Source organism: Pholcus phalangioides, unplaced genomic scaffold, assembly GCF_987345545.1.
Source record: "Pholcus phalangioides strain wild (caught in Gottingen) unplaced genomic scaffold, Ppha-v1.0 ptg000017l_1, whole genome shotgun sequence".
In the NCBI taxonomy this organism is placed as follows: domain Eukaryota; kingdom Metazoa; phylum Arthropoda; class Arachnida; order Araneae; family Pholcidae; genus Pholcus; species Pholcus phalangioides.
This window is the reverse complement of record NW_028301610.1, coordinates 4,834,920-4,849,414: the sequence shown is the minus strand read 5'-3', so window position 1 is coordinate 4,849,414 and position 14,495 is coordinate 4,834,920. Positions and strand designations below refer to the sequence as shown.

The window sequence follows — 14,495 nt, the reverse complement described above, 5'->3', positions numbered from 1 at the left end:
TATTTTTCTTCCCTCCGCATGCACAACCTATTTCCAACCGCAGCCTTGGCTATACAAAATCAGGAAGAGGCAATGCAAGCTCCTCCCAAAAATCCATTGTCTGCAGTGCCTCCCAAGTTTGCTATTCCTCTAGTGTGCCTTGCTTGGCTCATGATGAAACATTTTGTGACAGCTGATGGGAAATCCCAGCAAACCACTCAAGAACAGCATGTAGACGCACCTATGTGTCAAGATGATCTTAGGGGAACTGAATGAATGGGATTTCATTAGATAAAAATAATTAAAATTATCACACCAATTACAAAAATCACAAGTCATTTTGGCTGTATACATCAAAGACATGAGTTAAATCTATGTTGTTGTCTGTATATTTCAGAAAAGTAATTTAACTATAACTACTCTAAAAAAAAAAAGTAATTTATGAATGGCACATGGTATTTAACACTTGAATTAAAGCTTCAAATAAATCTGCAATAAAATGCTTATCACAGAGGCTTAATATACATATATTATGACAATTTTTATACTGGTAACTACATTTTTTTTAAACTTCTTAATAATATTAAGAACGTGAGAGAAAATATACATGGATGGGCAATCTGCACTAACAATTAATCAAATACATGGCATAAATGCAGCAAAGATGGAAATCTTGGCCGTCACACATCTGCTAGACCTATTGTTCATTTCAAATAAGAATTCAACTGGGTTTGAAAAAATTCATACAAAGTTGTATCCCTTTCCATTCTTGCATTTAAGGCAACATCATAAATCAAAATGAACCCTTTGGAAAAAATAATAAAAACTAGAAATGTCCAAAAACTGCTCTGATACTCATGTTTCATCAATGTTCATATTAATTTGAAATAAAATATAACTTGTGGAAGGAATATTTTACACCAAATTAATATTGTTTGAGAAATCTTATTTGAGAATAGGTTGCATAAATGCATTGTCTACAGTTGTGGTTCCCAAACCTTTTTTCAACAGTAACCCCCCCCCCCTTTTGAAGGACTTTAAAATCAACAACTTCATTCAAAATCAAAGACTGCTGCCATCAAAGTTTTTTTTTTATATTGTTTGTATGTATATAAATTCTAACTATATATGCATTGACTAATGTAGATGCAGAATTTCAATATATGATATATGTTAGATAGCTGTTTTAACATTTATATTGCGAAAGCTGGAAATAATGTGGGAGCCTGTCAGGGCTTAAAACCTTAGAGACCTTTATAGATAAGCTTGCCTAGTGTTTCTTATAAAATATTTCTCTTTTGAAAATTCTCTTGTGGGGACCATATTTCATCAACCTCCTAGGTGGTTGCGACCCACCATTTGTAAACCAATGCTCAACAGAAATTTAAAAATCTGTTTTCTGGATTCTTTAAATTATGGTAAATTTGCTCAATAAGATATATATATATATAAATCAGACACAAAATTATAGTTCCATTATTTTTAACTGCACTAGAAATCAAGAGATGACTATTGTGCTGCATATTTTTAAAGGCTCTAAAAATAGTTCAACCTTAAAAGAATCCTACTTGGTGTGAACTATGCCTTTCTATATTAACTAATTCGTCTGTCAACATGCAATGAAAAATTATTTCAGCACAAATGATCAAATGACTAGAAAGTATGAAAATTCAGGTCATTGAGATTAATTGAATTATTTTTGATGCATAGTTTGTTTCATTTCCAAAGGCAGAAATCAGTGAAAGCATGCACTGCTTGCTGATGACAGTGGAAATTTATTCAAGATAATCTTTCCGTGATTTCTGAGACATTAGAAAGGAGCATAAAATATTAATAGTTTGTGCAATCACATTTTGTCTCGCATTTTTGAATGAAAAGTAGGTGAATTTGACAGCTCACATAAAAGAAAAAAATTCAGAGACTATCCCATATATACGAACTTGAATATATATGTTAACGTTTGAAGTTTGGGCACTTTACAAAGTGCCTAGACTTCACACATTAGCAGTAACATTCACGAAGGTCGCAATTGCTTTTTTTTTTTGTTAAAAAGCAATAAAAAAAAATTTTCTACCTTAACAAAAACTCTTCAAATTCTAGAATTTCTAAAAAATATAAAAATGAACAATAGCTGCATTCAATTGTGATAAAAAAAAAACTTGTGAATACGTCACTTTACAAGAGCTTAGAAATTTTTTTTTAATAATCCTTCATTCGAAAATGGTGTACATTATTCAAATAAGGAGAACTTCAAAATTAATTTTCATGGGAAAAAAATTACCTATGTGCAACGTTTGTGCTTATTGCTTTTTACCCGCACAATATGATAATTATATAGAGGTCTGAACACAATATAGTGAAATTCCACTGAATGGTAAAAATTCTGTGCGCATGAAAACATCTGACTGCACGCAGTTTAGACTGAGTTCTCAGAATTTTACTGAAATAACTGGTATAAATTCCAAATTTTTGATTATGAACAAAATATCTTGTTTATATGATGAAGATAACATGCAAAACAAATCATATGTACAGCTATATTTTAAACTTTATAACAGACAGGTCAGTGTCAGAATGTAAATAATTATCTTCCATCTGGATTACGATGTAAATTTTGGGGTATAACACCTTTAATACATAATTCAAACTGTACTTATATAGAAAAAAATATGTAGAACATTTAGAAAATTTCCCACTTCCCTTAATTTGAAATTAATTTATCAAGTGTTGTTTAGCTGCATGAAAAATATGCTAAAAAATACTTTTTTGGGAAACAAAATCTGTCTTATACCAACCTTTGTTGCTAGAACTTTCTCAGTATTGCTAGCAGATTTGCTACTGATGATTTGTTAATTCTATAATAGATTTTTTGAGAAGTTCAATTATGAAGCATTTCAAAATTGTATTCTGAAATTTTCATAAAATTAATAGGAACAAATCAACAGATGCTTCTTAATTATGTTCTGTAAGTAGCATCAGAGTAGTAAGGCACTTTTTTTTCTCCAATATGCTTTATGCAATTGATTTTTGGAGAGAGATTATACTCATTGTAACTACTTCTGAATATGTAACATGTTAAGTGTCACAGGTGACAAACAATTAATTTAAAGTAGTTATCTGTATTCATCTTGTGCAGAATTGTGGACAACCACACTAACCCTATTCTTTCCTTCATGCTACAGTGGATTTTACACCTCTCTAGCTGAATAAAAACAGACTTCTTTTTGTGACTTTCAGCAAGGGAGAAGCTCAAATACATACAAGAAGCAAATAAAATAAGAACTAGTCAACACTCAAGTGTTGTCGCAACATGCATGTTTTATGAAATGTACAATGTGTGTGCGAGAGAGAACACTACAAATCAATTTCTCCCTAATCACAGCCAATAATTTGTTTTTTAAATTTCAATGTTATGCTGATACAATCAGTAACTCATGCTTAAAAGAATATATTCTACTTTTTCATTCTTATTTATAATGAGCATATTCATAAATATTTGAAACTCATGAATTCAAACATGAGAGAAATAATCTTTATTCTTGAGATCGGTCCACACTGCGCATGCTCAGGCTGCTCTCAAGTAATTTGCTGAGCTTTTTGCGTGGACAGGATGACATGTTGTGGGCAGAACAAATCTTTTGAGAATCCACTTATTATCGGTACACCAAAAAAACTTGTGATGTGCCTCCCAAATTGTGTATGGTGCAATACTGTGATGAAGAACTGATGAATACTGTGATGAACAAGTAAGAACCCCAAGCATGCATAGTGCGGACCCACCCTCATATGTAGCTTGTATTTTGTAACTTCAACTAAAACAGGAATTTTTTAAGATCTAAATATACATTCAATTGGTTGAAAATTTTTCCAGTGATATCAAGTTTTAGCACAGGTTTACCCATCAAAAAATATATCAAGGTAGTACAAAAAGTAAAAAGGATCAGAAAAAACTTTAATAAAGGTAATGCTTGAAAAATTACGACCAGAAATCACAGAAAAAGGTGCTATCTGCTCCAGGTGTTGAAGAGGTAAAACAAGTTATTAATTTGACTAAATTAAGTTTCTACCCTTATTCAATTTCACTATTTTTGTTTCAGATGGTTGAAGTTAGTCACTGTACCAAAAAAAGGATAGACAAATACAAAAATTTTTTGTTTTAATGTAAATATTTGATTTTTTTTCAAGATCAACAAAATCTGCATAGTAAGATAAAATTTTACGTACTAAGTTAATAAATATAAAATACAAGAAGAAAAAGTAAAAATTCCAAAATTGACAATCACATATAAAAAATACATATAATCAAAATATAAGTGAATGATAGAAGCAATATATACTGGCCAAAACACACAAGATACAGAACCTTCTATCTTTCAATTGACAGAATCCATGTAAAAAATATATTTCTTGTACTTCTGGTTTACACTTGTAACTCATCGTCAATCTTACTATAGTCAATTTGGGGAATCATATAATCACATATATAATTCAGTGAACACCTGAAGATGGATCTTGCCATTCTTGAGGCTTGAAGGTTGAAGCACGATATTGGCTAGGACTGATCGATGATGTCAAAGTTGGAGGAGCAAAACTCATACTTGTATTAGCAGCTGTAGTAACACTGTTTTCCGGAAGTGATTCTATCTTTATGTTTGAAGCAGCTGCACTTGATGTATTGGGTTGTGAATTACCACTAGAAGGAGGTGGTACATTAGATGGATTAGCTATACCCCTGTTATGTCTGCTTGCTCCTGGCGAAACTAAAAGCACATTTTTTTTAATTACTTCTCAAATACCACAAATACAACACTTCAATAAGAAAAACATTTCAGGTCATATTCCAAATTGTTAAAATTACTTTGTAATCAAAATTTTGCAAATTGTTTAGGTATATCAAATCATGAAAACATTCGGTTTTCGAAACCAATGTTCCCCCTAATTTTTCTTCCATTTGCAAACCTGTTTTTGTATTCTGCACGTTTTCCATTACCCTGTGCACTGGAACTGTGGAAGTGTTTCCACACACACACAAAATCAACATATGCCATAGGTGAATATGCACATTGCCATTCACACACAGAATAGGTCGGCACACGTTGAATAAAAATGAAATGGAATGTTGGCACTCTGTAAGGAAAATTTTCATACCAACCAATGGTATAAATTAGTCATTTTGCATGTGTAGCATAGAGAGAATATTGATCATAACTATTACATTCTCATATCGAATGCAAGAAATATAAAAGAAAACTACAAAAGAAGTCAAAAATTTCCCAGACATATCGTAATATTTATAATCATAATAAAATTAGAGATAGACGCTTTTTCTCAGTCCAATACATCAAATGAAACAGATATTTTCTGGATTTTATGCCGAGGTGAACTTGGAAAGAAAATCCATCTTTTCTCTGCAAGGACTTGAACTCTGGTCCTCTTGCATAGCATGTCTGCCAGGTATGCAAGAGGGCCTGGGTTCGAGTCCCAGGGTAGACAAGATGACTTTTCTTTCCGAGTTCACTTTGCCATAAAATCCAAAAATATATGTTTCATTTGATAATAAAATTACGCTGGAAAAATCTGAGGGGGGGGGACTTGTCTCCATAGTGACAAATTGTGAGGACACCTAAATTTGAAGTACAGTATTTTCCTCCATGTAATCAGAGGATTATATGTTAAAAAGTGGATAAATATTAAAAAATGCTGATTATCTACCTCCAGACTAAACGTGACCCCCGCTCTGTCCCCTTAGGGAATATAAGCTGGTTCGTCTCAGGAGACGTGGGCCACGGTGGAATACAAAGTAGTCCTCATTGGCTTCTTGTAATTATAATCGAAAATAATACAAACTGAAAAACTGTTTGATTCTGGTTTTATATGCTTTCCGTTTACAATCACAAAAAGGCATACTGTGGTGTACCCTGGGTGGGACTCGAACCCACAATCCCTGGTTTAGGAGACCGATGCCTTATCCGTTAGGCCACAAGGGCAGATTATCTATCGCTGCAGACAATCTGCAGAAAATGATGTTATCAGCCGCTAATAGATGATTTTTGCTAATAATAACTTGCCGCTAATAGCCGGTCAAGTGACAAAGATTTTTTTTCTGCAGCTGCTTTATATTTCACCCAATCGGAGACTTTTGAGATCACTGGTCAGCAGGTGAGACTACACCAGAGTTTTATACACTGACACACACATCCATAGTGTCTGAGTGAGTAGTGCTTGAAAAACCTAGCAGTTTGTTTTTCAATGAAAGCACATATTCAAGAAAACGTAAGACACCTGTGTGCAAAAATTGTGGTGCTGGTCTTTCAGTCATACCTGGCGGTTTGACTAAGAAGTTGCAGCCTTTAGATTCAGGAATAAACAGGTCATTTAAAAAGCAAAGTTAGAGCCTATTAGGGAAAAGTGGATGACTAAAGGAATTCATTCTTATAGAAGAGTTTCCTATGCTGAATTGAATTACGTCAGAGTGTTAATGATGCCTGGAAAGAGATGACTATAAGAACTATAGAGTTCATATGTGGACTTAAAACTTTAGACTAGTGATTCTGACCAGAGCCGTAACTGGGATTTTTGCTGCCCCCACACCTTTAAAATTATATAATTTTGTAACAGTGTTCACTTTTCCCATCTAAAACTGCCACTCCTTATATTTTGCCTCCCTGCTCCCATCTAGTTAGGCCTATAGTTCTGGTTCTGACTCTTGAAAAAGGAAATGCTCTTGATGACTGACTCTATCGAATTAGATGAGGAACTGTTATGGTTATTTATTTCGATTTAGATTAGTCTGAATTTGAAGGTTTTTGATTGAACTGCAAATTTTGTTTTGTGTGTAAATAATGCTATAGGCCTATTGTTTTGTAAATAAATTTCATTAATTAGTGTACCAATGGATATATTATTGAAACACAAGGTTTTTTTTTCTAAACCTGTGGATAATACGCTGCAGCCAATTATACCTTATTTTTTTCTTCAAATTTTGCATGTGGATTATGTGTCATTGCAGATCATATGCAGAAAAATACAGTATTTGTGACTGCTGCAGTCTGGTCTGAATAGCACAACAAATTAAAATGATTAACAAACTAAACATTGAATACAATAGATGCTGCTTATTAGTTCTAATAAGTAGCATCTACTGTATTCGATTGTTAGTCATTCATGATTCTAATCATGAATAATGTTATCATTTGGACAGGGCTTGACAAATCCAACATCGCCACGGCTACTAAAAAAATTGTTACAGATGCTTAAACTTTTTTCCAGGTGTTAATACTAAATTCAAGTCAGTGCAAACATTTCATGCAAAAACAGTGCAAAATTTTCGGATTTTTTAAGCACATGTCAATTTGTCAAGCCCGCATTTGGATATTGTAATCACTTCCACTGAGCACGGAAAGGCCCAATATCATAGCACAGTAAAAAATTTGTTCATAGTTTTTTAATTCGGTTTATGTTATAAATGTTTTTTATCAAAGGTTTTTCTTTTTACGCATTTTGAAGCTAAGGTTGAACCAGACATTTTTTCTCCTAAAAGTTATCTTTATCAATCTGCAAGACTTCTTGCAAGGAGACTTCTGACAAGGTCAGAAGACTCTCTTATTAATAAAAATTTTGTATAGCGCTTCTTTTGCAATTTCTTTTTTGTAGGGAAGGCATGTGTAAGGTAAAAGAAAATCAATTTCTTTAGTTTAGGGACCATTTAAGTATTACGTCATCATCGATGGGGGAGGGTATTACCGATTTGCTGACTTTTAATGACAAAGGGGAAGGGGTTTGAATAATGCTTACATCATCAACCACCCTTTACGAAAATATGAAATATTTTTAATAGCATCTTGCTCGGTGTGCCAAAAATGAGAAAAACATTTCGATAGTTTGTGGGCACTTGAAGTAACAACCACCTATTGATAAATTCCCTACAGAGCCACTCTAAATATTTCGCAGATCCCAGTGATCTGGAAATGTGTCCGGGCCGCTTAAATGCTCTGGAACTGTGCCACACATCACTCACATGATTCATAATTATATGTCTCGAATCGCTTACATAATATATGTCGCGAATCGCTTACATAATCTGAGAATGTGTCGCGGGAAACTTGAGTGATGTAGAACCGCACTGGGGGCCACTTAAGTCCTTTAAAACTATGTCACTCAAGGGATCTCTAAATGTGTCACAGATCGCTTAAGTGTTCTGGAAGTGTGACCCGGGTCATTTAAGTGATCTGAAAATGTGCCACCGGCCACTTAAATGTCCCAGAATTGTACCACGGGACACTTAAGCGATCTGTAGACAAGCCGCTTACTTCATTTTTTTACAAAATTAGGTTTTAGGAGGGCAGGCCACATCAGATAACCCCGGGCCATATTTGGTCCGCGAGCCAAGGGCCTTTATGCAATTTATCATTGTATGGCTTAGAGCAGTTCTCAACCGGTGCTCTGTGTGAACTCCTCTGGGGCTCCGTTGCAATTTGAAAAAAATATAAAAAAACAGTAAATTCAGAAAAAATAATTATAAGTATTTTCGAATAATAATAAATTAGTAACTTTGATGAATGAATGAAAAATAGGCTTACAGGGCTCCTCCATGGAAATTATATACCAGAAAAGGCTCCGCGAGTCAAAAAAATTTGAGAACTGCTGGCTTAGAGGGTAGGTCGAAATGAATTTATTAAAGAAAAATTTTGAAGTCATAGCCTTCAAATAACATTGGAATTAACAGAAATTGATTATAATAACATACAAAGGTATTTCTTCCGAAAAATTTCAATTAAAAAAATATTTTTTTGCAAGAGAAGCACGAGCCTTCTGTGTACGTCTGATCCCACCAATATGCGTTAGGATTCAGAGGAGCAGAGTGCTGCTGACGGGGGGAGGGGGTCAAAAATGGCTAAACATTTGCTTGAACGCCAAATTGAACGCAACATTTGCTTCAATGCCTGCATCCGATATTCACCTCTATTGTGATAGTTCTACTGGGGAAAATAGATTTTATGTCCCTCAAACCTTAAGAAAAAAAGTGTTCGAACAGGTGCATGGCTTATCTCATGCTGGCATCAAGGCCACTAAACAATTTATCAATAGCCGTTATTTTTGGCCTAATCAAAACAAGGACATAACTGTTTGGTGTAGAGCATGTGTGCTATGTCAGAAAACCAAGGTGCATAAGCATACAAAGTCGCCTTTGACAAAATTTTTAGTCCCCGATGAGCGTTTTTCACATGTTCATATAGACTTGATAGGACCACTTCCTCCGTGTCATGGTTTCCGTTACTGTCTAACGATGGTAGATAGATTCACGAGATGGCCCGAGGTAGTGCCACTATCCGACAAGACGGCTGAAAGTGTCGCCAGAGCGTTGGTACATGGGTGGATTGCACGATTTGGTACACCTCATAGGGTAACATGCGACAGGGGTGGACAATTTGAATCTGGTCTTTTTCAGGCTCTTTCCCGAATAGGCTTGAATACTTGAACGGTCCTTATGGGGAGTTTTTTCAACTGACCACATTTACAGTTCCTCGGCCGGAAGACTTTCACAAGGGAATCTATGGAACATATCGTACATTATAAAAGTATTGAATTCGTAATATATATTAGACAGTTCCATTCCAACATCTGATAATGGACATATGGTCATAGTACTTACAACTGGGATTGTTTTCAGACATAGTTATCAATCGGTTATTGTTATCAGAACCTCCCCCCCCCCCCCAAACAAGTCCCGGTGTGATCACCACATTGAGTTTTGTAGCCCAGCGATCCTCAACCTTTTTTGACTCGTGGAGTCCTTTCCGGTCTATAATTTCTATGGGGGAGCCTATATATAGGAACATTTTTTATTTATTCATCAGTTACTGATTTCTTTTTATTATTTAAAAATATTTATAATTATTTGTTTTAATTTACTGTTTTTTTTTAATTTCCCTCGAGCGGTCGCAGAGCTCCTGGGGAGTGCACACAGAGCACCGGTTGAGAGCCGCTGGTGTAGACTATATATATTTATAAATAATGAGATAATATATCTATGCTTGGCATTAAAGGTTTGCAGCTTTGACTATTAGATTGAACAATAGAAGTAATTTCAGGCGATACATGATTTTCATTATTCACAAATAAGTACATTGGCTGAAGAACGTGAAAATCAGTATTCACTTACCAATAAGCATTGAATAATTTTTCTAATTACAGGCTCCACAATACATCAGAAAATATCATATCATTCCCATTATCATTACAAAAACATTTTTACCATAATTTTACTTAATATTATAAAAAAATTTATGAACTATTTCAGTATAGATTTTTGCAGTCTTTCTTTTGCCGATAAAAAAAAAATTACAATAAAACCAATTCTTTTACAATTTTGCCTGCAGCATCAAATAAATGCATGTTTTCGTTTACCAGCATGTTACTTAATGCAATAATGAAGTCAGCATTTATATTTGACCAACTATCCATCATTAAGAAGTGATATATATAGTGGCATTTTTAATTTCAAATTTGGTTTTCTTTAGAATTATTTTTTCATATGGGATTTATACATAATATTTTCCTCGCTTTGATTAAGCTACTAGCTAAATTTGTTTAATAATATTATAACACAGCTTAACAAATGAAAAAATTTAAGAGGCCAGCCAAATTTCTTAGGAACCAAGTCTTTTTTTTTTAACAAAATAAATCTTAAATATGTTTCTTTTATTCTTCTCTAGGACTTGATTAAAATAAACTTTTCATAAATGTTCAAGTTCAACATTAAAAAACTTGTTCCAAGGACAAATAAATTAATGAATATACCTGTATGAATTCTTCTGTGTCTGTTCAGTTTATCTTTTCTATAGAACCCTCTTCCACAGTAGTCGCATGGGTATGGCCTTTCTCCGGTATGTATCATGGTATGCCTAGTCAAGTGATTCTTCTGTGAGAAGCTTTTCCCACAGACATCACAGTGGAAAGGCTTATCACCTGTATGGGTTCTCATATGGTCTAGTAGCTTGCAACGATAACTAAAACCAGAACCACAGATTTCACAAGAACAAGATTTCTCACCGTGAGCAGCCTTTACATGAATACGTACTCTGTCCCCAGATGAAAAAAACTTGCCACAAATGTCACAAGGAACAGTTTTTTCACCTTTCGTATGAGCAGACAAATGAGCTTGCAATTCAGATGCAGCCTTAAATGGAACTTTGCAAGAAGGACAGGGCCAAAGACGATCTTTCTCTCCGTCGTCAAGTGGATTACTAGATTGTTGATGAGTTTGATGCTGTTGTTGTGGCTGCTGTTGATGTGGTTTTTGTTGTACAGGATTTGCAGTTTTCAAACCAGAGTCAATACCTGGAAAAGCTGGTGGTGCAGCAGTTGCAACTAGAAGATTTCTAGAGAAATCATTGTTTAAATTTTGAGGATGGAGTTTCAAGTTACCCACACGGTTATTTACTTTAGATTTTATGCTTTCTTCTGTATGCTGTAATGTTTGAGTCTGTGCAGTTGTCGCTGCAGCAACATGAAAATTTGCTAAATGTGAGCGAGGATCAAACCCTTGTAAAATAAAATAAAAAAAAAGAGAACAGTCAGATAAGAAAACCACTTTGACTGCTGATTACACAGAGATATTTCTTTTTTAATAACATTATGATAAAGCTATAAGATAATCATGCAATATACCCAGAAACAAAATTAATATACCTCTATATTCAGTCCATGGATTTGAGCTATTGCAGAGAGTTAACACATCTGAAAAATATATTGTTTGAATGATTTACTTTAAAAATTTGAGCAGTATAAATGAAAAAAAGGTTGTGGCTAATCTATTTGATAGAGAATATTAATTCTCTTGATAAAATATTTTATCACTGAATGAAAATTCATTCAATGATTTCAAAATTGAAATCATTTATTTGAAAAATCATATTTCAAAATTGAAATCATTGCGGTAGATACACACACGAACTTATTTCTAATGTAGATGAGTTTTCAACAAAAAACGTCAATTTAAATTTTTGTGAGCGTGAAATTTGTGACAACAATAGGGGAGCAACTCGGGGGGGGGGGGTCGAACACAAAGGATTTCCTAACACTGACTTATTTAATGAAACAATATATATTAAACCGCGAAAAATATTCACAAAATTAATTAACACAAAACAAATAGACATTACGGAATTAATTACCCGGAAATGCGGCTGGAAAAACGAAAGTTGGAGTACATACAACTTGCTCAGGCGTCGATGCCATTTTTCGTACTTGCCACCGTTACTGCCATGTCTAATAACGGTAAACTTTAATACCAGAGCTTTATCAAAAACAGCTGCCTTGACTTGACTTAGAATATAAACAATATCATGATCCGTTATACAACGGACCCAACTCATGACGTAATCGAAGATTAGTAATTAAAACTAAGGCGTCTTCAAAGAATCATAGAAGCTCTAATAAAAACATAACAAGAACACTTATTAGATTGAAATTAGCAGAAATATGCTGTTATTCGAAGAACGGAAGCCTGAATAACCAAGCGGAGATCGAGATGTAGTTCGGAAAGAAAATTCACATTCCTCTGTGGGGAATCGAACGACCAATTTCTCACTGTCCGGGAGAGTGTTCTATTATTGCTGTTATTGTTTTGTATAATGTTAATTTTATTTTTTTGTTTGTTTTGTAGTTTATTACTTTGTGAAGACCATTCATCAGAAAATAATGATCATGCTTAAATAGGTTGGCCATTATAGCTAGCGTAGTTCCTGGAGCAGTCCCGGTTTTTCACGTATTTACAACGAAGCCAACTTGACTTTTTATTCTTCAAATCAAAGATTGAAATTATCTTTCCAACTCAGAAATTACATTACGATAATTACGACTTTGAATAAAATATTTATGTAACATATTTGTCATGTTCTTTTTTTAAATTAACTGCAATTTGAAGTGAATGAATGTATACGTACCGTATTTAGTGGCCAAAACCATTTCCTTAACAGAGGCAAAGTCGAGATATACCGTCAAACTTAATCTTTCAGTCACCCAGAAATATCTCGGGCTCTTAAAATGCTGTTATTTTGGAATCGACGAGCCCAAATAGGCGTTGAAATGTTTTTTACAGGCAAATACACGCTGGCCATATGCACTCGAGAAAAATACAGGTAAGGGCTGCAAAATACAGGAAAATATGGGATATTGCCAATTACCATCGAAAATAATGCTTAAAGCATGGTTTTTCAATGTAAAAGCTCGCGCGAAACCCTTGATAATTACGAGTATGGTGACCATACGTCCCGTATTTCCCGGGACAGTCCTGGTATTTTCTGTTTTTTTGTCGTCCCGACTTTTTGGCAAAAGTGTCCCGGTTTTTCCCGTATTTTACACGAAGCCTACATGAATATTTACTCTTTATTGAAGTCAAAGATTGACATTATTTTTCAACTCATAAATTATTTTATGATAATTACAACTATAAATAAGAATATTAATCTCCCACATTCGTCTTGGTGAACGTTTTTCTTCGTGGAATTCCTTTTAATCCACTTCAATTTGCAGTAATGGTTCATTCCCACCATTTTGATTTTTCTATAATTTCAACAATATTTGGCAACTTTGTGTGGTTTTGGCGTCATTTTTGGCGATAATTGGCGGTGTCCTGTATTTTCCCGTATTTGGAATCTTAATGTCCCGTATTTTTCTCGAGGAAATATGGTCAGCTTTATTACGAGGCTATTCGTGGAACACTTAACAAATTTTGAATAGTTCTTCAATGTAAGTTTTTTTTTTTTTTTGGTCATCCTAGTTATACACATAGCTTCAGGATAACGAAAAACATGCTCATTTAATCACTTGTTTTCTCCATCCTTCATTTTCTGCACAATAGCCTAACTAGACTATTACTTATACAATTCACAGCCGATTCCGAATGGCTTTTTTATGTTTCTCACCATGAGGTTCGTACGCCAAACGTTTGATGTGCAGACTTTCCTCAATAGCAATGTGCTGTTTGATCATCATGGCCCTGTTTTTGTGATAGTTTTTGTATCAGAAAAAACACTGGCAAGGGGACAAAAGAGGGTATCGAACACACGACATCTCTGAGCATCTTGTAGCACAGTTCGTGAATATGTTATCGACTTTTCGGGAAGTATTTAGGTATTTGTAATACCTGCCGATCAATTCACGTGCTTAATCTCGTACAACAGATCTCATTGTTATACACTCGAATGCCCGGGTGGGCCCATACGTCAAGACGGCATTGTTCGTTACTAAGGTAAAAATGCTCATTTGGTCAAGTTTTTATATTAGAGCACAAAGCTGCAACCAGAGATAGTTAGTCAGCCCAGGCCATTTTATAAGAAATTCGAACTGGTAGGCCACTCTGAAGTATGTCACTTGGTTAGGACGTGGGTTCGATTCCCCGCGTAGGCAGTTGAATTTTCTCTCTTTCGGGAATATATCTTCGCATCATTGTTAAAAACCTTCGTATGGATAGCTGAGAGTGGCATCATCCTCGAAGATTCAAGCATGTCACC

General features: G+C 34.5%; 1 protein-coding gene across 1 annotated transcript; it reads right to left on the bottom strand.

Moving 5' to 3' along the window:
- Positions 1-1,082: 1,082 nt before the first annotated feature.
- On the bottom strand, positions 1,083-12,308 carry LOC149072133 (uncharacterized). The gene is made up of 4 exons (XM_089246091.1): positions 12,156-12,308; positions 11,671-11,718; positions 10,780-11,523; positions 1,083-4,739 (listed from the first exon to the last, which is right to left on the bottom strand). The coding sequence occupies exons 1-4, from the start codon at positions 12,217-12,219 to the stop codon at positions 4,468-4,470; spliced, it is 1,128 nt and encodes a 375-aa protein (XP_089102217.1). The 5' UTR covers positions 12,220-12,308; the 3' UTR covers positions 1,083-4,467.
- Positions 12,309-14,495: the final 2,187 nt, after the last annotated feature.

Excerpts from the sequence above, each read along its gene's own strand:
- LOC149072133 (XM_089246091.1), bottom strand. The coding sequence starts at position 12,219 with ATGGCATCGACGCCTGAGCAAGTTGTATGTACTCCAACTTTCGTTTTT. Across the intron at positions 11,719-12,155 it reads TTTTCCAGCCGCATTTCCGG|ATGTGTTAACTCTCTGCAAT; the intron begins GTAATTAATTCC and ends TATATTTTTCAG. Across the intron at positions 4,740-10,779 it reads ACACAGAAGAATTCATACAG|TTTCGCCAGGAGCAAGCAGA; the intron begins GTATATTCATTA and ends ATGTGCTTTTAG.